This window comes from Rattus rattus, chromosome 15 (assembly GCF_011064425.1).
Source record: "Rattus rattus isolate New Zealand chromosome 15, Rrattus_CSIRO_v1, whole genome shotgun sequence".
Taxonomy (NCBI): Eukaryota; Metazoa; Chordata; class Mammalia; order Rodentia; family Muridae; genus Rattus; species Rattus rattus.
In genome coordinates this window covers 21,235,633-21,261,389 of record NC_046168.1, presented here as the reverse complement: position 1 = coordinate 21,261,389, position 25,757 = coordinate 21,235,633, and the positions used below count along the sequence as shown (strand labels likewise).

Sequence of the window (25,757 nt, the reverse complement as noted above, 5' to 3'; positions counted from 1 at the left end):
CCTTGGGCTAGGTCTTGGGACTCTTCTATCTGCCCCGATGGATTTGCTGCTGCTTTGTTGTTACTCCAACTTGTTCCTTGATTTTCTTACTGGAGTCACTAACTTTTGTACATTTATTGTTTTCTAGGGACTTTTTAAATCTGTTTACTTTAATAGTAAACATGTTTTCATTGGAAATTCTCTCAGGAGAGCATTGTAAGTGTGATGATTGTAATTTTATTCACTAAGTGTCTGTATTTTTCCTTCTTTATTTCTCTACACTCAGTACAGAATTAAAAAGTAGCCCTATTGATAAATAAACCCTTTCCTCTCACTTTACAGTTCTATGGGGACCATAGACTTCTCAGCCTCAGCACTAGCATTTTGTTAAGTAGAAGTATTGATTCCTAAAATCCCTCAAATATTTAAAATTATTTATTATTGCTGTTTACTTGTACACGTGAGTATGTATGATTGCAAGTTCAGCTATGCTTTGCATTCGGGTGGGCATCGGAGGGCAGCTAGTCAGATTTTCCTTACAGAATAATTATCCTGGGGATTGAGCTCATACTGTCAGGCTTAGCTTCAAGTGGCCTTTCCTGCTGAGCCTTCCACTGGCCCCTGACCACTTCAGTCTCTGGAATAAGGAGCCATATGGTCATCTTCACATGCTATTCTTAAATCAATCTCTATTAATAGAAACTTTACATTATAAAATTTTTATTCTTTTCCTAGTCAGTTTCCATATCTGATCATAAACATCCTATGCATCCAATTTGATAATTTTATCCTTTACTATATGAACATTAAGAGGAGCTAGTTGCTTCTTAGATGTTTAATGAATATCTAGTTCTTAGAATAAGGAACAGTCTACATTTATATATGATCTGAAAATATTTTGTTCATGGGTTTTACATTTTCATTAGAAGAAAGATTAGCCTGTAATATTCTCTCATGTCCTTCATAGTTTTTGGTAATGAAAATATTGACCTCTTCCATTCTCTATTATTTTCTAGGGATTGGGAATTAAACCCAATTCCCTCAGCAAGATTTCTACCACTGAGCCACAAACCACATTATTTTTAAAAAATTTGAAACAGTCCTAAGCAAGCTCTGTAGGGTAGCTTTGAACTCCCCGAAACTTTCTGTGTTCCTGCTTCAGCCACCCAGGCTGTGGGGATCACAGACCTAGGCTACCAACATTACATTGAGTTATAATGTATTATATTTGATGCTCACATTTATATATTATTTGTATCATGGCATTTCAAAATCTTAGAAGAAAGATCACTTGAAATGACACCAAGACCTAGATTTTTAGAGAACTTGAAGATTCAGATCCAACAATAGTTGCAGAACTTTGATATCTTCTGTCACATTTAGTACTCAGCCTCAGCACTAGCATTTTGTTGCCGGAATTTCTTTGCTGTGGACTTGGGCTCACCCTTCTGTGTGTAGCTGGATACTTATCAGCATAGTTGCGTGCTCCCTACCAGATGTCCATAGCATTCCCTTCCTACATCACTAACAGCCCAACATGTTTCCTAAACACCGCCCCATGAACTCTGGAGGACAAATTCCCACAGTTGAGTGGTTGCAAAACACTTATGAGTATTTTACATCATTTTCATTTAAATGTATTCATTCAAACTGTTTTGTACCATTATGTATAATACCTTACTCAAATTCCATTTCCCTTGGATGTGGAGATTTCTCAAATGAAACCTAAATGAAATCACCCTGGGGGATGGATGTTGTGGAAGCACATCATTGTAGGGGTCCCAGTGAAAGGGACAGAATTCACAACCTGGTCAGACTCATGCGGAGCTTTGCAAGTGGTTTGACTGTAGTATTTACTACAGTTGAGCTTTTTCATGCTCACACAAATTATATGTAAAAAGACTCAAGCAACATCGCAGCTTACCTTACCAGTAAGCATATAATGCCTTAGCCAGATCCTGAAACTCCCCAAATGTCCATGAGCATCAGAGCAGATAAGTAGCATGGGTAAAATATTCCTCCACTTTCATTTACCACAATAGTAATGAGTAGCCTCATCTAAGCAGCAAAGTCTCCACTCACATCTCACAAGCACAATGGGGACGTTCATGTTGGCTCTAAAAGCATATACACCACAGAATTCTTTTGCTAAAGGTTTGAAAGGGTCAGTGTGTGTGTGTGTGTGTGTGTGTGTGTGTGTGTGTGTGTGTGTGTGTGTGTGTGTGTGTAAATACATAGATGCAAGCTGTTCCACCCTTTTAGTGTTAGTTGTATTCGTATGATTTCGGGATTGACTCTTTGGTTTTAGATAACCAACTAGGTGCTTATCACTGGAGAAGACTATTTCTCCTACACTGTCAGCATTCCTAGGTTGATGGTAGTTCTCTGCCTAAGGGTAGTGTCCCCTGAGATTTACCTCCTTCCATGTTAGCATGTCTCTTGGTGTTGTTCTTATTCAGGTCTTGTTTAAAAAGCCATATTGTTTAAATTACTTATTAAAAATTGCAAATTTTATTTCATTTAGATTTTTCCATTTGTTTTCTTGTATTTTTGCCTAACAGAGCAATTGTGTCGATGTAAAATGAATGTAAATATAATGGTTTCCCTTGAACTGATTTCTAAATAGCTAAATTACATTTTATTTTGTTAACAGATGTTTATATTTGTTTTATTGATATGACTTTTCTACTCCTTTGAGGACATAAATTAGTTTTTATTTTTAATGTCCATGACAGACATTCACAGTTGCTATCCTTTTTATTCTTCATATGCAAATTTGATGAATATTTTTATTATAATTTTTTATTTGATTCTGTGCCATATGCCTGAAACCTTCTTTCAAAATATACACAACCTTCCAAAAGTTCATTGGCCTCCCAATTGTGCATATTGCTTATATTAATTGCATTATATTCATATTACACGATGGATACCATACCATGGATAATTCAAATTCCCAAATGATGCATGCCTTATTCATCTGAACATGGTTATTATTTAATTAAATGGAAGCATTTTTTAGCTATCGTGATAATGAATCATGCCCTGGTAACTGGTTAGATGTAAACTGCCATCCCACAATTTTATTATTTGAATAAAATTAGATGTTGACTTGATTGTTTGCACAGTCGGATATTGTATGTGTCCTGTGGGTGAGAGCACATGGCGTGCTTGGATACCTCCAGCCCTGAGCCAGGAAATGATGCAAACATCCAGGGCAGAGCCAAGACTGCATTGCTCAGGGATCCCTGACCCAGGAGGTCCTCTGAGGGCTCATACTACCACATTTGCAGTGCAGAACTTCTGTCATAAAGATTAAAATCCTACACATTCCTGCAGCTGCGGAAAAGAATGGCGGTGAAGCTATTAGCAGACACCACCCTCACCCCCTTACATGTCAATTCTATGTGAAGTAAAGCTCTCTCTGCTTTTCAGATTTCATTTTTGTAAGTGATAGATGATTCTTTAGATATGTTTTTGCTTATTAAAGTGAGATATATAACAAAAATGGAAATATGTAATATTTTGGCCAGAACATGAGACTCACTGGTAAGCCTACGGTTGCCATTTTCTTATTAAATTTTTCATATTCCTTAGACATAGTTTTCATAGTATCTAATCATAAAGAATGTCGGTGCCTTTTTGTTTTACATATCATCCATTTCTTGTAAAAAATGTTGGCTTTAGAAATCTACCTTTTAGTTAATGACAGAACTAGAATATGAATAATGGTATTTAATGATCTCTTTCGCTTCAAGGCAAATAGCATTATAGCGTTAGAGGCTAACCGACTGTTGCCCCTGGTATTTACAGCGACACACTTAAATGAGCTTTAACATTCATTAAGATTGCCTGCTTGCAGGCCAGAGAAGGGTGATGAGCGATATGAAAGGATCTAGGTCACTGGGGGAAAAGCCATTCATTTAATCACGTTTCATACTTCACAGTGCTCCACTCTTCCACCTGTGTGTTATAATCTTAGCTGACAAAATGAGGTTCCTTGTGGCTGCTCCAGAACAAAAGCCCCTCTGATGTCTCCTCAGCGAGTTCTCCTGAGACATCTTGACTAACACAGATTACCATAAAATGTTTATCTCTTGAGTATCAAGAATGATTCGGTGCTTCAAAAACCTTCTGTTTGTGCATTGACTTGATGGTTTGTTTTGTGAACCCCATTAGTCAATCTGCAGGTTATGTTGGTATGGCAAAGAGTACCCCCAAAAGCTGTCTAAAATATGGTAAGACTTTTCTTCTTACTTTAGCCCACAAGGAGACAGCATGACCACGATGGTTTTGTACTTTATCTGTTAGAACATAGCCTTCTGAATCTTCTTTCCTAGTAGCTCATCATCAGCTACACTGTTGTCCTTTAGAATTCCATAAGAAATACCACAATTGGGGCTAGGGAGATGGCTTAATGGGGCAAGTGCCTACTCCAAAAGCATGGTGCCTGAGTTTGAACCCCTACACCCATATGCAAGCTGGATGTTGTAATAGACATGTGTAATTGCTGTGCTATTGATGCAGGGACAGCAAGGTCTTGGAGTTTTCTGGCCAGAAAGTTCATCTGAACTTGTAAGCTCCAGAATCAGGAAAAGACCCCGTTTTAAAAATTAAGGTAGAAAAATGATGGAGGGGACCCCTAGGGTTGACCTGTGGCTTCCACATGTGCATGCATATGTGAGTGCACTTGGACACACATATGCATATGAATCATATAGCACGCGCGCACCCATACACACACACACACACACACACACACACACACACACACACACACACACACAGAGAGAGAGAGAGAGAGAGGCATACAGGCCCCATAATGTTATATGGTGTTTACTGGAGTAACATCATTATCCATGAACTTTTGTAAAAGTTTCTGAACATATGGCAAAGTACATTTTTAAAAAAAGTACAGATTACATTCATTCCTAGCATAAAAATTCAGTATATATCAAACCCATGCAAAACTATAGATTCTATTCTGGTTTCTGACCACAGCAGGCATTTGACTTGCATGCATATCCCCTGAGTCATTTGGAAGGCATATGGTGCATGAAGCAATTCCCCCCGGTATGTGACTGTGTGCTAAACACAGGTCCTCCCTCTTTCACTTTATCCACCTTAATGCTAGACCCTCCCACAGATACCTCTCGGTGGCATTTCTCATTTTTCTAAAGCCGTTCTCCTCAGAACAATTGCCTTGGGTTTTCAGTAGACACTCCTTCTAGAGGCCTGCATCAGCACCGTGCATTGCATGCTTCATCATAAGACCCAGCTTGTCATCAGGTCACCAAATCACTCAAGTTGTCCACTTGTCTTTGGCCCTGTGTATGCTTAGTTCCCTCACCATTTCTGTTGATTCTTCTTTGGACCCAGCGACGCTCATTGTCCCTTTTGTCAGTCTTCTTACATCTTAGAACTTTGAATCTGGAAGAAACATTAGGGCCTTGTATTTCAATTACTTCCATATGGTCAGAACAATATGCCTGAGGACATGTGGTTGGTGTGCAGTCCAAGGGTCTCTCTTATTACTACAATATTTCCCTTGAAAAGCAGGCTTTTCACTCTGTACGAGCTCCTTCCCATTCAGCTATAGAATCCTGACTTTTCGTCTGAGTCACTTCTTCTCTGGAAGCATGACAGACAATGTCCCTGGCACCCTCTTCACTCTTCTCTTCCTTACTGGACTTTCTACCCACATGGACTCTCAAAGACCCACTCCTGTTTATTTCAATTAGCTTTGTTCATGTTGCCTTGAGTCAATTTTATTCTGAAACGATGGGAACCTTTTTGAGTCTGTGGTCCATTTTTTTGAGAACAAGATTAGGTTAAAATTTATAATTGTCTAAGTTAGGAGCAAACTGAATGAAGCTGGCCTCCACTGAAAGTGGTTGGAGGGGGAGGGTTCGAGGTCATAAAGTCCCTTATTGTCCCTAGTATACTCTTTCATTAAGTGAGTTATAATGGAGGATGTGAAAGTCATGTGATATAAGTGTTTACTCTTGTCTTCATTTCTGCAAAAGATCATGGTGTTCATGCTCAGTTGAGTACTGTGAATAGCTTGTACATCTTACATGTGTGAATATATTTTTAATCATTGTATTAGTTAGGGTTTGTACTGCTATGAAAAGACACCACGGTCATGGCCAGTCTGTAAAAAGAGCATTTAATTGGGGTTGGCTTACTATTCCGAGGTTTAGTCCATTATTATCATGGTGAGGAAACATGGTGGCATTCAGATGGACATGGTGCTGGACAGGTAACTGAGAGTTCTACATCTGTATCAGCAGGCAGCAGAAAGAGTACCACACTGACTTGAGTATCTGAGACCCCAAAGCCCACCCGAGTGACACACTTCCTACAACAAGACCACACCTCCTAAAAGTACCACTTCCTATAAGCCTGTGGGAGCTGTTTTCTTTCAAACCACCACAGTCATGCTGGATCTGATTGAGTCTACAGAGGCTTCCCAATTCTTGTGTTTATTATTATTAAAAACGTGTTCTTTGAAAGGCTTCTCAGGTACCTCAGTGTGTCCTGAAACTTGCTATATAGTCAAGGATCACCTTCAGGTATTGTGAATCTCTCTGTGTAAACCTGGCCTTGAACTCACTGCCAAGTGTGCCAGACGAGCTTTGAATTCACAGACACACCTGCCTCTGCTTCCTGAGTGCTAGGAGTGAAAACAACACATGAGCAACTCTGCCCAAAGACCAGTCTCCAAGTGCGCCTCCTGCCTCCTTCCACCCTACAGCTACTGGGAATACAGATATATATACCACCATGCAAAGAAGTTTATAAAACTTGGCACATCAGAAGCAGGAAAAAGAACAAGACAAATTTTCTCTAAGTTCTTTCTTCGAGGAATTTTGTTCTTTCTTCTGCCTTTGAAGCTTCAAGTTCCCTGAAGATACTCCTAATACCCTGACACATGGACTTGCCCAGCTACACCACCACACAGGAACATGCATGTATTAAAAGAGGCTCACCAACACCTCTTTCCTTGTCACATTACTCAATTTAAATGACATGTATAGATTAGTCCCATCTTCTGCAGCTTCAGTTAGAGTTGATGCCACAGCCTCTGGATGGAAGGGCGATTTTGATACGGGGGTACTCTAAATGATGACATGAATGCTAAGTTATTGAAAAACTCAGTGTGACTTTGAGATTACTCATTTTTGTGTGATAAAAATTGTAATTTTCTATATATTATCATTAGTTTTAGGACAATAATTTTGAACTAAATACCTATGGACAACCTAAGATTTTATAACTTAATTATCTTAGTTACGATTTATCTATACTTAAAATGTCTGAACATATATTTTAATTACTGAACTTTAAGAAATTGGGAAAGAGAGGAATATCAGATCATAAAGAGGAAAGGCCAGATGTGGCCTCCATGTCATGAATGTGTTGGGCAGACCCTGCACGTGATCTCATGCTTACTTTAGAGGCTCCAAAAAAAAAAAAAAGTAGAAAAAAAAAACAAAATGATTTGTAGAAAGAGACCTCATCTCTTCTTAAAATGAATCACTCATTTTCATATCAGAATGTCAAAATATTGAATAATGCTCTGGTGATAGTTTTGTAAATATTCGAGGATAGTTTCCATAAGGATTAACAATAATTTGATGCTCGTTAAATTGTAGTTTACAAATATGTCTATTCAGTACTTAACTGATAAAGCCCACTCTAGGTTTGTAATTCTATGGGCTGCAACGTGCTATAGTCTGACATTTTTAAAGTAATATTTTCTATAATGAACACCTCGTTCCTAAAGCTTATTCGGAGGAGACTCATGTTCTAACATCCTGGAGTTTGAGAAAAGGTGTATTCATTTTCCTGAGGAAAGACCTAGAGCTGCTGGTTCTCTTCCCTCTTCCAACCCCTCCAACTCCACGTGTGTGTGTGTGTGTGTGTGTGTGTGTGTGTGTGTGTGTGTGTGTGTGTGTGTTTATACTATGTGCACACAAATGTATGTGTGTAGAGGCACTCGTGGAGGTCAGACATTGACTTCACGAGTCTTTGTTGTTCTGCATCTTGTCTTTGGAGCAGAGTCTTTCACAGAACTTAACTGCATTGCCTGGTCAAAGAGCTCCACGTGCCTCTGTGTCTCCAACGCTGGGATTGCACACATGCTACCATGCCCAGGTCTTCAGTTTTGTTTTGTTGTGTTGTGTTTTGTTTTGTTTTCTTTGTGTTTGTTTTGTATTTTTGTTTCTTTCTTACAGACTTAGGTTATTTATTTATTTCCATTGCTTTAGTCTTTCCTCATACATTACATTCCAACTGCAGTTTCTCTTCCTTCCTTTCCTCCAAAGGCAGGCAAAGAGTCAGGGTCAGCCCAAGCTTCACTGTTATGAGTTCCACAAAACCATTAAATGACACACCTGTAAGGTGTGCAGAGGGCCTAGATCAGACCCATGCAGACTCCCTGATTGTCTGTTCAGTGTCTGTGAGCTCCTACGAATCCTGCTTAGTTGGTTCTGTGGGTTTTCTTGTGGTGTCCTTGACCCCTCTGGCTCCTTTCTTCCTTCATTTACTGGGTCCCCAAGTTCACTTCATGTTAGGTCACCATGCCCAGGTTGCTAAGGCATCTGCTTGGCCCAACTTTGGAATATGCTATCAGTACATTTGTCATGAAAATCCTTTATCTCTTGGGATCATCTCTCATGATTCTGTTCCAGAATCAGTTTGGAGAAATGGGGAAGTAAAGGACAATGGCCTGACAACATGTTATCATTGTGCTAACTGTGACATAGAATCAAATGTCACAGGTGTTGTTTCTGTTCCCAATGAGAGCAGAACTTATTACACATCAAAGCCACCATTCAGATGCTTTTCCTTGGCATGACTGGCATTTCATTTTGGGAATTTAAAGGAGCATTTTGAGACAGAGAATGTTTACCTCTATAGATTCTTATGCCCTTGGTTTGTTGTTAGTTTGTAGTCCAACTTTCTTTGTGGTTTTGAGTTTTCTTTGCAAATGGAATTCCTTACTCCAGTGAACTGTACACTATCTTTAAAGTGGCAAGCTTTGAATGGGTTACTTGTTGTACCCCTTTCTGGTTGTGTTACTTTGGCCTGGCCCAATTGCAAGAAAGAGATTTGCTGGGAGAGAGTTCTAGAAATACACTGGGCTCTGCTCTGCAGCTGTCTAATTCTAGGGCATCACTATTGCTCTCCTGACCTGTGTCCTGGTATTTAGACCCTGTCACTCTCTCCTGCACATGGGAGAGGTTGTCTTAGAGTATGGAATTCCTTTCTAGAATAACTTTGTCGTGAGCTCCAATATCAATGCCCGTCCAGTCCATTGTAGCCTGAGTGGTTGGACAGATTGACTCAAGGATAAGGAACTCCAAACACAACAGCAGAAATCATCGTGATACCTTGCAGCATTCTGTCAGTTAGCCTTTATGGAGATGTTTAACCCACAGCCACTGCCATAGCCAAATACAAAATAATAAATTCAGTTACAATTTTAAAAAAGTATTTTTGTTACTTAATTTCACAGTTCCCAAATGTGAACTTTGTACATGCTGATATTCTGTATCAATGTCAAAGTTAGAAACATCTCATGGGCTCTCTGGCTGTATTATTAAGATCCAAGGCATATAGTTAAGTCCAATGTTGTTTGCTTACACAGTATCCCATCTCTCTTAGGATTCATAGACATATTTTATGATTATGAGATTTAATTAAAACACAGACTACCTTAGTATGGTAGTGCACAGCTGTGATCTTGGCACTGTAAACACTGACCCTGGAGAGTTGCTGGGAGAGGCTGACTAGTCCAGGATATAAGGTGAATTCAAAACCAGCCTGTGATACATGAAACCATGCAGTTGTTTTAAGAAAGGAAAGACCTGAATATGGTTACAAATGTATTTAGTCCTAGCTCTTGGGAAGCAGAAGCCAGAAGATCTCTGTGAGTTTGAAGTCAGCCAGTCCTATAGGGATTGCCTTTGGGGATAGATAAAGGTCAGAGAGAAATAGAGAGACAAAGACAGAGACAGAGACAGATAGACAGACTGACAGTCATTCATTCAATCAGACAGACAGAAGAAAGAAAGAAAAGGAAGACAGGCAGGCAGGCAGGAAATATATCCTAGAGAATTTGGTACATTATCAAAAACAAATACTGCTCAGATCAATATGTCAGTTACTTTTCTGTTGCTGTGACAAAATGCCTGACAGAAATCACATAAAGGACAGGCGGTGTTTGTACTCACAGTTTAGGTGATCATGAGATTATGGCAGCTGAAGCACATGGAGTGGCCCCATTCATAAGTTAAAACATCTTTATAGGAAAAAGAGAAAAGACAAAGATCACAAAGCAAGCCTTTGCTAAATGATTACTAGTGATTTTCCTCATATAAAATTTAATTCTGATGTGTTATTTGTTGGGCAGGATGATAAGTTCTTTTATGTTTATTAATATTAATTCAAGCAAATTAACTTTTCAGTTGTATTTGTTTGGATAATGAACAAGGACTAAAACCTGTTAAGGAACTGGATCTTCTGAGTATGGTGAAGACATAGAAATGGATTTATCAGCACATTTTTCTGACTGTAAATCCAATCCCAGTGTGGCAACTGAGTGACATAACTATGGAGAACACAGTGGGGCTGGAATGGTTCAAATCCTTCAGAAGTCTGTTCTCCCTTTCTCTGTCCCTGTCCCTCCCTCCCCCCCTCCCTCCCTCTGTCTGTCCCTCCCTCCCTCCCTTCCTTCCTTCCTTCCTTCCTTCCTTCCTTCCTTCCTTCCTTCCTTCCTTCCTTCCTTCCTTATTTTATAGGATGTTAGAGGAACTCAGTGATATGTAACAATTAAATTGGTTTAGCCTTACTAGAAGAAATGGTGTCTTCCAGTTTGAAGATTGCCTGTAGCTCCTTGACCTACGTTGAAGACAAGCACGGTCCAGGGAGGAATGTTGTACATAACAGTAGCCGCCAGTGGTGGTGATGGAGGCAAAAGCTAAACCTCACTTTCCCGCCTTTTTTCTTTCTTTCTCACAGAAAAGACAGTGGGTAACCATAGCCCATGTTATCTCGATGTTCTTTATCAGATCCTTTAACCAAAGTACCAGTAGGCAGGATTGTACAAACACTGGGTTATGTCGTATTATGTACCAGATTATAAAAAACTTTAAACACACCAAAATGAATTTATTGAATGATATCCTTAAAGCTTCTAACCTCTTAGAGATTAAAGCCTGCTGTTCATAATCCATAGGACATGACATCCTGTATTCTCTTCCTGTATTCTTTAAACCAAAGCAAGTGTGACCCAAAACAGGTTTTCAACAAATAGTGTCTGCCCACTGATAAGGAAGTAATCAAGTGAGTTTTTCCCACCTGCCCAGAGTTTTGCCTTGCAGGCCACAGCGTATCTAACTGGTCAGCTTAAGGGAGCATATGTTTAGTTTCTTCAGGGCTCAAACTGTCTCTGACTCGGGGCAGAACTAAGACCTCTGTGCAGGGTTTAGCAGGCAAGCTCCCTTCCCTCTTGAGTTTCTGCTCCTGAGTTTGTCTGTTTTGTTTTTCCTCCAGTTTTCCTATTACCAGTGTTTTCCTCCTCTGCTTCCTTCCTCTTCCCAGATCTCTTATGTTTATGATCCCCTTTCTAGTTTCATGACCTCTACACACACACACACACACACACACACACACACACACACACACACACACACGCACGCACGCACTTTAAATCTAGGTTCCTCCATGATAACAGCTGTGCAATGTTCGTTTCCCTGAACCTGTGAAACCCTCAACACTTAAAGGGATACTCCTCTCCCTGGGGAGTTAATAGTGTGGATTTACTTACAGTAGAATTTAAAGTAATTTTCTGTCCTGGGTCACCCTAACATGAGAAACTGTATTAAAGGGTCGCAGCATTAGGAAGGTTGACAACCACTCTATTAGAGGCACTTTACAGTGGTACAGAGGTCTGTCACACCCACCCATAAATGTTTGTTTGTTTGTTTGTTCGTTCGTTTGAGACAAGTTCATTCTGTAGCCAGTGGCCTCAGAGTCGCACTTCTCCTGCCTAGCCTCCCACTAAATAGTTATTATTAACCTGAACTGCTACATCAGGAGGGTGGTGTGCATAGAAATAAAAGAAAACAGGCCACATCTCCAGAAGCAGACTGCCCTTTAATCCTGACAATGAGTAGGTGGTACCAGTCTCCCCTCATGAATTATCACACGTGGTAAAGGGGACTTGGGTTTTCACAGGACCAAGAAATGTTCGGATAAAAGAGCTCATCAGTTAGCTGCCATGACAGAGGCTTTCTCCGTCTCTTTCTAAGAGTCCACAGGCCTGACCAGAGCTTGTCAGTCTTCCTGAGGCTTTGACATCCTCACCCCTTCGTCAGCTTCCTGAGAATGGTCTCTGAGCCAGTGCTATTTGGTGCATTTTGTGTGTATTTATTCGTGTACTCCTCACTGAAACGCTGAAGTAAATTACTAGTAATTCCAAGTTTACCGATGATGGAATTGAACTGTGGGAGAGAGATGAGCTTTATAGACTTTAAATGTCCAACCAAAAAGAACTAAAGAAAGGGCAGCGGGAAGAATGACTCTGCTGCCGAACTGACCCACACACTTGCCTCCTTGCTCTGTGTGAGCAGAGTCCTCAGTTCCCTGCCCTGTCTGACTGTATTCCCAGCTCCCAGTGCATCCACCAAAAGGAATACCTACCATACCTACATGTTAACTGAAAAAGACACATGAGTACAATACAAAAGAGAAGCTTTTTAGGGGCTAGAACCTGACTTCATGCTTAGACTGAACATATAACATCTATGTATATATCAAATCTGTGTGTGTGTGTGTGTGTGTGTGTGTGTGTGTGTGTGTGTCTGTGTGTGTACATATTGAAATCCCAACCCCAACAATGATGGTATTAGGTGTGTCCTTTGGAAGCATGACAGGATGGTGACCAAGTTGGCTTGACTGAAGTTAGATAGCAAGGTGACACAATCTGTGGACCCAGAAATGGTTCTTTCTAGATCCCACATCTACAAACACTGCCTATTTAGACTCTGGCCTTCAAATTCGAGAAATCAATGTTAGTTGTTTATAAGCTACCTGTCTGTGGGATTCTGTTATAGGCGTGAATACAAAATGAGACTGGGGTTGTTGCACGCATTAAATTAACGACAGTTGTTATTATTATCGGCTCTGGGTTTTATTGAACAATAAAGAGAAAGGGACATCATTAAACCAGAGGTAGGCCGGAGCAGATGCAGTACGGAGAAAAGGTTTTCAAAGCCTCAAAGAGGGAAACGAGGGCAGAGTGGAGCCAAAGTTAGGAGCTTCTTCTCACATCCATTCTGCTCTAAGGACTTCTCCTGTACTGCCAACATCGAGTCCTTTCCTTTTCTACTCCAGGGCCCAGGCTCTTGTGGAAACAGAAGCCGTCTGTCCATTTCATGGTTCCTGGCACGTAGTTGATGCTTATGGAGTGTTTGTTAAAGAAAGGAGTGACTAATAGATAGTCCCTTAAACACAGCTGTTCAGAGTATTACAAATAGAAACAGTGACTCACTGGTTCTCACTACGTTATAACATAACCTTATTTTATCTCCGTGAGCACATGAGCTTGTGTTTCACCAGCTAGAACACTCATGTGCAGTTTAATGGCTGAGTGTATTGAATGTCTGCTTTTCCCCCTTCTCCTCCCACAGAGGGAACACTGCACAAAAGCTAAAAGGGGCCTTGCCTTTTAATGAATATGCACAAACTAGGTGAGATGGCGTAGCCCTTTAATCTTAGAGCTGTGGAAGTGAAGGCAGAAGGATCAAGTTCATCCTTGGTTAGATATGGGATTCAAGGTCTACATGAGCGACCCTATCTCAAAAAATAAACAGGAACAAGTTATGTGTACACATTTTCATATTCCTAAGACTTCTTCAGATTTTTTTATCTGCCTTTAGGTCATTTTGAAAACACCACTTCTCATAAATGCTTGTCAGATGGCCCCAAGGTATGAGCAAAAACTGTCTACAGATTTGTCATGAAGTGGATGTTCCATGAATATCAAAGCTTACTCTTCTAATTTTAGGTTAAAGCTTCATCTGTCAGAGGATTTGTTTTTGCTTTAGATGTCTTTATTATTTATTTTCAATGATTCTCCCACAGGCTGCTTTTCATCTGAACTGCACGCTGAGGCACTATTGAAATTAGCACACGCTACGTGACAAGTCAGGGCAGCAGCCATTTAAAGGGGTCTCAGAATATTAAAAGGAGAGTGCAGTGTCGTTGGACAGTATTTGTTGTTTCTGGTAATACTGCTGTCGAGACTGATACTTGACACAAGCTTCCCAGTACACTCAGTAACTGAGCCCATTTACAACCCGATCTTGAGCTTTTCCTTTACCGTTTATTTTATGCAAGCTTCTATGTTCTAAAGACAACCATTTCCCCGTGACATATGTGATGAAATTAAAAACCGAGAAAAACTTTTGATAGTCCTGTTAGAAAAAAATCCATTTTCCTGGTCACTAAGGCCACAAGTTACTATCCTATATGTCTATTCTGTGGGTTCCCCAGCATCTGCCTGGTCATCGTAAGAGAGTTGAATGCATGATATAAATGCCATCATTTTATCAAGGTGCTTAAGCTGTTTACAAAGTAGATTTTCCAAGGGAAAATAGGTGTGTGTGTATGTGTATAATATATGCTTATAAGTGCATGCACTCATAGTGCATGAGCCAAGTGAGTTCATGCATATGTACATACAATATGCACACACACACACACACACACACACACACACACACATCTGTTGTTTATTATAAGAAGACTCGTTTTCCACAAGTCTTGTTGCCACTATGCCACCTGAGAATGTGTGTTTCGAGCTCCTTTTCAATACATTTATTGAGATCTCAATAATCAGATGTCCTGCGTGCCTGCCCACTCCCCTGCCAGAATTCCCTCTGGTTCAAAATGACATGTGGCCTCCTCCTGAACACAGCAGATCTAGCTCCCAGACCGTCCCTGCTGAACTTTGTACCTCGTGAGTTCTTCCTGGGGTTGAGTGCCTGTCACAAGAGCGGCAGGCTGTGGGAAGAAAAGAAAATCATCTAGGCACAGAACAGGGGAGGCTTTTATTATGAAAATCAGCTCTGAAACTCTGTCATAACAATTATGACACAAAAGCCTTCCACTTTTCCATCTACATGTTGATTTTTTTTCACAATATTTTCTTTCCAAAGTCTCTCTTTTGTTCATTCTACTTTGATTCTGTGCGTTATTTTTAAATTGGGTAAAAGGACGAAAATTACATAACTTAAAAATTCTTGTATGCCTTTATGTCTGTATAATGAAATCTTCATGGTTTAAAAAGTTGTTTGTGTACATAAAGATTGGAAAAATAGAAAATAATTAAGTTGCCTGCAATGAAATTTAAGTATTTTTATTTTTGTTGAGAATTTCATACATATGTAAAAAAAAAATGTCTTTTTATCCCATCCACTTCCTAATCCCACCCTCCATCTCCTCTACAACCCTCTCTTCAACATAATCTCTCTCCCACCTTCCTGTTCCCTTTTTTGTATAACCTGCTGAGTATACTTAAACCTATATGTGCGTGAGGCGAGGCTACCCAGGAGAGCATGGGCAGCCTATCAGGGCTCACATCCCTGAAGAAAAATGACTCTCCATACCTTACTGTACACCTATCAACTGCCGCTGTAGATAGGGGTGGGGCTTTATGACCCCTTCTCCAACTCATGCTCGAAGGTTGACTGGCTTGACACTGTGCAGGTCTTATAGTCTTCCTATCCTGTCTTTCCCTGCACTGTTCCCTGCACTGGGGATAAAAATGTCTACTAATATGTGAGAATCCACCGACACTGACCAGTTGGGACTGTAGGAGCTGCTGTCTGCAGTGGGATTTAATTTGATGCTTGTTGGTGAATAGAGTGAGGATTATTATATTATTTTTTCAAGATTCTATTTCCCATTCCATAGAATTACTTTGGTTATTAAATCCTGACAGTCTGGTATTATCTTGAAAATTATTCTAAGTCCAGATCTTAAAATGTTCTCATTTTTTTTGTTAATCAGGGATTTCATACGAAGCACGGACATATTCATTAGACTTAAATAGTGTGCTCCTGACTGCTCTCATACATAGCTGTGTGTCATTTACCAACTGTATCCTCAGAGAGTAATTGTTCCATAAGATATTGATAATTGCTCTGAGAAGGGATTACAAGCCAATGAGTTTGGCAAACAGTGCGTAATTCATTCTTATAAGAAATTCCAGTACATTACAAAATGCTTATAGTAAAAAAAATAATAATAATGGACTTTAGAAGTAGGTGCAAACTGTATTTGTTGGAAGAAAGGGGTTCTTTTTAGATGCATTAACCTAAAGCCATCTAATAAATTAGCTGGTTTGGAAGGGGCAGCGTGGGGAATATTGGCTTAGTCTAACATTACTTGCAAAGTGTTCTTCAGCACATTCTTATCCTATTTCTGGATCCATTTCTTTTAGTGATTCCCCCTCCGTCTTTCAACAGCCTCCTTTAATTTTTATGCCTCTTTATGTAGTTCTGAAGAAAAAAGTCCCCCTTCCAAGTGAGACCTGAACATACACAGTCAGTCTCCCGAGCTGTCTACTACATCTGACTGGGTGGTTGGGTTTTAAAATGAAAACTAGTTTTTTAAAGAAAACAGAGTGCTCTCACTTAATTCATAGAGTTCTCGATCAAATCAGATATAAGGGAGTCAGTGACAATAGCTCACCAGAGCTGGTCGCTTTCCAGTATGACACTATATTAGGCTCAGCATCCCCCTTAGTGTTCCACTGTCTGGGCTGGCTGCCTTTCCCCTAAAGAGCATATTGATTATTTTTTAATGGAAGCAACAGCTTGCATGGCGTTCTGCACACTCTGTTGACCTAAGTAATTTTAAGTGTTTTGGTGGGTGTTATCACATGCACGATACAGCATCATTTCCTCAACACTCCCTCTTATGTCTGTGTTAGCACATCGTTTCCCAATGCTCCCCCTTACGTCTGGGGTAGCACATCATTTCTCAATGCTCCCCCTTATACCTGTGTTAGCACATCGTTTCCCAATGCTCCCCCTTATGTCTGGGGTAGCACATCATTTCTCAATGCTCCCCCTTATACCTGTGTTAGCACATCGTTTCCCAATGCTCCCCCTTACGTCTGGGGTAGCACATCATTTCTCAGTGTTCTCTCTTATACCTATGTTAGCACATCATTTCCCAATCCTCCCTCCTTTACAGCCATGATGCTGCTCCCTTCTTTATACCCATGATGCTGCTTGCTCTGATTTCCTGATGACTTCTCCATGATTTTTTTTTCATTCTCCCAGCAGCATCTCCTGTCTGCCTCACTTTTCCTCACAATGCCCTTCACAAGCGCTCTTTTATTTTGTTCAATCTTCCTTGGATATTCTCATACACAAATGTTTAAAATTAACAATATCCATGCACACACGTGTGCACCTGCCTGTCCTTTATCCTGGAAACAAAGTCACTCACTGAACCTGAGGTTACTTAGGTTGGCAACAAGCCCTAGTGACCCTTCTGTCTGTGGTGTGGGGTGGGGATGGGGGTTACAGGTGTGGACAACTATGCCGTTTATCATATCCAGTCCCAACTCCTATCATGTTTCTCATGAATTATAGCAATCAGCACATTTTAATGGATCTGAGTAGTCCTTGTCTGAAGCTCTACTGTTCATGACAATGGCCAATAGCCAGTCACACAGCTGCTCATAACTGGAGATGTGGCAGCTGTGTGTTGTATTGAGATGGGCCATGTACTGACATATAACTGAATAGCAAATAATTTTCAAAGAGAATATAAAACAGCTCAGGAACAACATTTGAATTTAGTAACATGTTAAAATAACATTTTAGGTAGGTCGAAATAAGTAAAATGTATTCTTAGGAATAACTTTGTGTTTCTTTACATTTTCCAATGCAGAGACAAAACTTAAAATTATATGTAAACATTTTATTGCTGTCCTCTCTGCTTTTTAAAGTATTTGCACACAAAAACAACTGAACTGTTCCTTTGAAATATCAGATTTTATCCTGACTAGCTTTGTGACTCCATCAGTGGGCATTCTGAATGCTCCCTGGAGTCCAGGGCACAGTAGGTCCTGTTGCCCACCATGCTGCCCATGATATTGGACTACCTCTCTCCTTATTCCTTCGCTCACTAAGTTCTCTGCTTTTATTCCTCGGCGTGTTCTTCCCCAGTCCCTCCAAGTGTGACCCCAATTAGTTCCTTATTAATCCTGAGTTACAAGGAGACTCTCCTTACACTGTCTAAACCTACATGCTGCTGACCTAGACACCAACTTGCTTCTTCTCAGCAGGTTTTGGCTTTACATTGGACAACTCTCCACTCTCTGTAGAATGAAATCTAAGTTGTGTTTCTAAATGCAATGTTGTCGCTTGACCAGTTTCCACTCCCAACGTACTCCTCCCTATTCTGCTAATACATGTTCTTGTTGTGTTGGGAAATCATGTGGAAGAGATACAAAGCCAGAAAAAAAAAAAAGAAGATAGTGTTAAAAATATGTTAAGCTTGGTAGTCTATGATATGATCACATGGAAACTGAAGGAGGAAGAAAAGGAGTTTAAGTTCAGCATTAGTTACAGTGTGAGGCTATATGAGATGCTGCCTTGCCCCTGCTTCTCTCTCTCTCTCTCTCTCTCTCTCTCTCTCTCTCTCTCTCCTCTCTCTCCCCCTCCTCCTCCCCTCCCTCCCCCTCCCACCCATACACAAATTAAAAGATTATTTTATTAAACATGAATTGAAATTAGATAATACTGCAGTGTTTGTTTAATGCTTTGAATTCCACTTGCCACATACCCATTCCTAAATGTCTTCTTCACTGTTGTGGGTGGGTTTTTGTTTTGCTTTCCTTTTTGTTTTGTGTTTTTTAAGTGGACTCTCACTTTGGAGACCAGGCTGGACTAAAATCCACTATGTAGCGTGGGCTATCCTCAAACTCACAGTAATCCACCTGCCTTACAAAAATGTGATTACAGTCATGTACTAACATAGCCAGCTAAAGTGTTTTAATAACTAAATGATAAACTCATCAAGAAAGAGTTTAAATCTTTGCATCATCCCAGGATCTGTGCATAAATACATTTCTCTTTACTCTTATTATTTTCCCTAGAGAAATCATTTCGGTCAGGCTCTTTTTTTTTTTTTTCTTGCTAATTTAAAAGGAAGCGCAGCTGATCAATAGCTTAGGTAGACATTTCATCACGAGAGAAGATTTTTCAGAATGAATGTTTCTATCATGGCTAATAAAAACAGAATTTATAGCTCATCAATAAATAACTAACCTTTCAGAAATGTTTATTGTTCTAGTTCATTAAAGCGTTATATCTTTCAGACAGTATTTTTAAAGGCCATAAAATTAATAGTGTATTTTAAAAGTTTTATTGGCACGTATTTCTTAAGTCTATTTTAGCTCCAGTGTTTAATTGTGCTGTCTCACATAGGTTGGGAACCTTAATTTCCATGTACTTTCTATTTGAAAAGAAAATGATTTTCCTCCGGGGCTAGCTTCCATGATCTACAGTGTGTTTTTATCACACTTGCATGTTTATGTGCTCAGATCTTGGGAATCTGTCAGAGTTAATCTGGATCCGCTGTCTTTGTGTCTTAAATTAGTAACCAAGCCCCCAGCCTGGCAGAACCTGTGAGGCAGAAATTCTGTATATTAGCTGCCAGAGAGAAATTTCAAATCTTTTGCTAACCAAAATAAGGGTAGCAAGAAAACCATTAGGGAGAGCACTGGAGACCCTGTACACTGCATAGGCTGTGGTCGCAGCAGCACCATGCACGTCCCTAAACACAGAGCACTTTATGCCTTTCCCACTGTGCCTAATCCACACAGACTCCTCACCACACAGGTTCCTGTTCACAGTGGGGAACTTGCCCCACACCTGCTAAATTTATTTAAAATCCACCTGTGAAGCAAAGGTCCGGTTTCCATTTTCATCTCTCTGTATGCAGCAGCTTTTCTGTGACAACATGGAGGTCCTCTTACAGCCTTTGCCCACATTCCAGGCTTAGAGGCACATCAGATGACATACTTGGTAACATACCTGGAAGATCTGCTTGGCTTCAAGGGCAGACATCTTTAACTTACTCCTGCCAGAGTGATACTGGGCGGTGTTAGGGCTCCCTCTGACCTGCTCACGTAGGCTTGCGTCTTTGACCCCAGAGACCTTCATCAGTCCTGAGGATCACCGTGAATTATGTTCCTTTGATCATCTGTCCTCTAAATCGTCCATTCAGTCTACTGTTCAATAATGACTCCACATCCTCTCCTCCTTCCCTTTTCACCTTTACACATCCCTAAGATCCCCTTTGCAGGCATAGATCTTTAAGACATTTCTGAGGTACACCAGTTTAGAGAGTTTTCTGTTACCTAGAATAGGGCCCTACTCATGGATTCCCTGCATTGTGGATCAAGCTAGCAACATCATGATATGTAGAAGAGAATTAAAGGGGACACTTAGGGCCAGAAACCACTAACCTAGAACCTCGCATTGACTTGAGAAGTGTGGGGCTGCGGGCTGTGAAAGATGCCCTGAATCCTGGTCGAGATAGGTCGACTCCCCCAAGGACCCTAAGGGACGGCAGGGGGATCATGGCCTTCTCATGTAGCTGCAGCCCCCCACAGTCCCCTGTAGAGAGGTTTGAGACATACCAGTCATGTAGGGCAACGCCTCGAGCCCCTCCTTCACAGGTGAGGATGTGGACTCAAGACAGATCAATCATAGAAGCAGGACCACGCCCCAGAATATGTAGATGAGATCTTCTCAAGCTCTCAGGCCAAACCAATAGGAAATTCCTGCTGTCAGACACTGACCCATCCAAAATCTGTATTTAAGAATCATGTTCAGAAGGATTAAAGGTGGGCAAGAATCACTCTGTCATCTGAGAGCTTCTGTCATAAGAGCTGTAACACCGCTACTTAGGGAAGAGATCTGCTCTCCCAGAATTTCCGCCAGAAGCTCCCGGCACCCCTCGCTGGCTACTCAGTCCCCTGCTGGCTCAGCCCAGCTTGGAAAGGAGGAAGAACAACAACAGTGGAGACAACAAAAAAGCTGTTCCCCTCCCTGACTGAGTTCTCTTCCCTTCCCCTGAACCCGCACACCCAGCTGGACCAGAGATTTCCGTGGAAAACTTCTGGCACGGAAGCCCACAAGAGGCACTCAGTAGGCCAGCCCTGGGCAGCCCTAGATCTTCGACTTATGTCTTATCTACAGTCACCCCTGTTTCCCATGGATCTGAATTGTCCCCTGTTTGTTCCCGCAGGTTGCTTTTCAGGTCTCTGAACTTGAACAGAAGTCCAAGACTTTACAGACTTGGGTAGAACTAGGGCGTGCAATAGTTTTCCGGGCTCCTTTGCATTGCGTGGGCTTCAGACCCTCAATGGAGCGTCACAACTTCTGGGGTCATTCCTACTCTCTTAGCACTTGCAGTGTCGGACATGAGGGCTACTCTTTCACAAGTTACTGAAGTGGGAATAAAGAATGGAAGGAAGGAAGAAGGAAGGAGGGAGGGAGGGAGGGAAGGAGGGAGGAAAGTAAGGACAAAGGCAATAACTGCTTGGTTAACTACAGGCTGTGCCAGTCACAAGCCGGACTTAACCTCTGTTTGACATTCCTCCTATCCTCCCTTAAGACCCATTTATCCTCAGACTTGCTCTTCTCCTGGTAGACTTGGTAGCAGGACACAGACATCACTGCTGAGGCATGTGAATCTATAGCTGTCTTGCTCTGATCATATAGGAGATATGCAGTGTATGCTCTGTGTTTCCCTAATTCTCCTGCCTGCCCCACTCTGCAACAGCAGCTCTCTCCCTCTACATCATCCCACTCCTTTAGAACTTTGCTTTGTAATCCCACTGCATGAGAGATACAAGGTATCCAGGCAAAACTTAGCTACCAGAACGTTCTTCACTCAGTGCCTTAGCTATTCAAATATTTTTATCCTGATAATATGGTTCTGCCTCCATATTGCATCTGGAGATATTTGAAGGCACCTTTAGATGTTGCATCTTTGAGAGGAGCTGCTGCTACTAATTAGGAATGCTACTAATTTTCCTACAGTGCACAGAGGTTTCATGATCCTAAAAGACAGCAGTATCATGATAAGCAGCATGCCCCAGTAGAAGTGATTCACCCAGGGAGGAGGTGGGCCTCTAATCTCATTGATCATAGAACTTAGAGCACAGAGCGTACACAGCAGGTAAGTGGGTCCTGGTACTAGCGAATTTTACTTTTAGCGCTCTGGTCCATACACCTCAGCCACAAGAAACTTATCATCAAGTAACAGCTAATAATTCAGTGGTTAAACTGAATTCTGAAAAAAAAATATTCTAGAATTATCCAGTTGACAGATAGAATGACTGGATATTTTTCACAAAAGTTAGGACCATAAAGCTCTATCTTGGCTACCATGATATTTACTTTAAAAATCACTCTTACCAAATACCTGACAAGAAGCAACTTAAGGAAGGGAGGCTTTACCTTGGCTCATAGCTTGAGCACACAGTTAATCGTCATAGGGACGTCACGCTGGTGGCATCGCGAGACCGCTGATCATAAAGCACCTGAAGCTCGGAAGGAGAGAGAAGTGAGTTTGCTCAGCACTCATCTTATTCTTTGCATTTAGGCTCTGAGCCCTGGGTGATCCCACACCCTTTAGAATGACTCTTCTGTAACTTAGCACAGTCGAGAAACTCCTCCACAGGCAGGCATGCCCAGAGGCTGGTGTTCTGGGTTCTGTCGAGCAATCTGTGAATCTAGATTCTGCCAAAATGACCATCAGCACCAAGCTGATGACAATCACCCCAAGCACACAGAATACAGAAGGATGGAAAGGCTCTAGATTAAACTGAATCGTTTTCTCCATGTAGCAAATATTGAAAACTTAAGGAGGGCGACTTTTTCTTCATTGCTAGCATCCACACAAGGACCAGATAAGTTCATACTGGTCACCTAAAAGGTATCCGTTAAGTAATGTTAAAAAACAAAGAGCAAACAATGAGTGAATGAAATCTTGTGTAAAATGTGCTCAGAACACACCTAAGGAGCTGTCAGTGTCTTCCTGGATGGTGATGCTAAGGACCTTATCTGTGGCCCTCCAGTTACTTAGCATTTCCACCATTCCTAATGTCTGCCTTCTCTCAGTTTGATTTTCCATGATGAGCCGGTCTAGAACAGATAGTGTGTGTTTTCAGAATCCATATTCCTCTTTACTCCTGAAAGATGATTTATCTCATGATACATTCATGCAGTCACCGCGTCAACTCTTTAATGTTATTGTTTATGTGGCTGAAGATAGAGTGTAGAAAGAAGAATAAAAGTATGCATACACGACATCTAATTATGGGCGGTAAGATGCTCCTGCAAGTAACACTTGTTGATGCCGTGTGTTTCATCACTGGAATCCACACTGGGGAAGCAGAGAAACAACCATGCAAGGCACGCACTGACTGCTACATCCACTCCACATTACACATGCAACACACATGTGTGTGAGTGTGCATGCACGCACATACACACACTTAGAATGTGCACACACAAGTACACATACACATGTGCTCACACACATACACTCACGAATTATTTGACAGATTCTTATTCTGTCACCTATATGAATTTACATGCTTGCTTCTTGTATGGGTGCTGGCAATATGGAAAGAGGACCCATCTTCATATCTTCACATGACAGCAGTTCCATTTGCACAGATTTGTCCTTTACTACTCATGACTCAATATGCATTCCCTTAGCCTTCATCTCTCAGCCATCTTCATGCCCAGTCAGTTCATGCTTAGCTTCCTGACACACTTCATCTTTTTATCTCCTATAGTCAGCCCACAATTAGAGTCAGGGACAGCACTCATTGTCCCTATGCCGGAAGTCAGCAAGCAGAAGCATGTGATTGATACCCAGGAGTCATCTTCTGTTGAGTTTCTTTTCTTTTCCTTCCTCCTACATCAGCCCTTCATACACACATGCACGAGCGCGCGCACACACACACACACACACACACACACACACACACACACACACACACCCCTACTCAATTTTTCTTTTCTTTTTCATGCTTTTACTTTGAATTATCTCTGATGGAATATTGTTTTGTCGGCTTATTTCCTAGATGGGAAGCGATGGAATTTTACGCCTCAGTACTTCAGCTCTAAATAATGAATTCTTTGCATATGCAGCACAAGGGTGGAAACAGCGGCTGGCAGAAGGTAAATTTCAGTTTCCTGCTATTATGTGCCATGCTAGAGCATGTGAGGTGTGTTAGAACATGAGTACTGCATTAGAGTGTACAACTCGGCTAGAGCGCCTGGACCATGCTAGAGCATAAACGCTTTACAACACGCTGTGTACATGCTCTGCTAGAGCACATGTATGGGGTTAGATACACCCACACTGCTACAGTGCATGTACCACGTTCACATACGCATGCTCTGTGGGAACACAAACACACACTCTGATACAGTGCACGCACTATTGTCTTACTAGTTAGTGTCCTATTGCTGTGAGAGAACATAACCAAGGCAGCTCTCATAGGGGACAAAGACTTAATTGAGGCTGGCGTACAGTTTCAAAGGTTTAGTCCATTATTCTCATGCAGGCAGACATGATGCTGGAGAAGGAATTGAGAGAGTTACATCTTGGTCTGAAAGCAGACAAGAGACTGGCTTCAGCAGGCAGCCAAAAGGAAGCGCAAGACTTAAAAGTCCATCCCTACAATGACACAATTCCTTGAACTAGGCCACACCTACTCTAACAAGGTCACACCTCCTAATATTGTCCCTTCCCATGGACCAAGCATATTCAAACTGCCACACTATGTTAAAGCATATGTGCTACATTAGAATTCATGTGCTTTGCTAGAGTGAGTGCTAGATATACAGTGCTAGAGGACATATGGCAATGAGGTACTTTGTTAGAGAATGCTCATACTGCCAGAGTTCACACATGGTTAGAGTACATGAATACTGCTGGAATACACACACACACACACACACACACACACACACACACACACACACACACACACACACACACACAGTGCTAAAGTACATCAACTATGATGGAGTAAAATGCTATTCTAGAGTACACACACTCTGGAGTATACATACCGGAGAGTACACACTGTACTACACACACACTCTGTAGAGCACACGACACTGTAGTGTACTCACACACTGTAGAGCATACACACTACAGAGAACATACATTGTAGAGCGCTCACACTCTAGTGTGCTCACACTGTAGAATACACACACTCCGTGGACTGCAACTTTGCATACTGTACTGAACTTGATATATTTCTGACTTCCAGGTCTTCCCTGCTTTCCCCTGAGACACATTTTCACTTAGTACACCCCCCCTTTCTAAACAACACATTAATTCTTTGATGACAAGGAGCATTTTTACTATCAGATATTTTTTGAAGAATGTGTGATATATCACAGATTTTACATATGCATTTTCATATATAATTTTCTTGAAATTACAACATAGCTTGAACCATTGTGTTTTTACATGCCCTGGAGTCTAAGGAACTTGTGACCCCCCTTTTGTCCCAAACCTTCTGTTATCATTTCCTTCCTTGGAATTCAACCCAGGGTTTTGGATAGACTAAAAAACCCAATGTAGCACACGACTCCCCTCTCTCTGAGTTGTGGTCTGGTGGGAAACCTAAGTTTCTCCTTGGA

The 25,757-nt window shown here is 41.1% G+C and overlaps 1 protein-coding gene across 1 annotated transcript in view; it reads left to right on the top strand.

The window, feature by feature from the left end:
* Positions 1-25,757, top strand: part of Asxl3 (ASXL transcriptional regulator 3) — a 104,773-nt gene that overhangs the window by 64,324 nt on the left and 14,692 nt on the right. Inside the window, exon 7 of the mRNA XM_032886225.1 lies at positions 24,182-24,278. Coding sequence (XP_032742116.1) covers positions 24,182-24,278 — 97 coding nt within the window. The remainder of the gene's footprint in view (positions 1-24,181; positions 24,279-25,757) is intronic.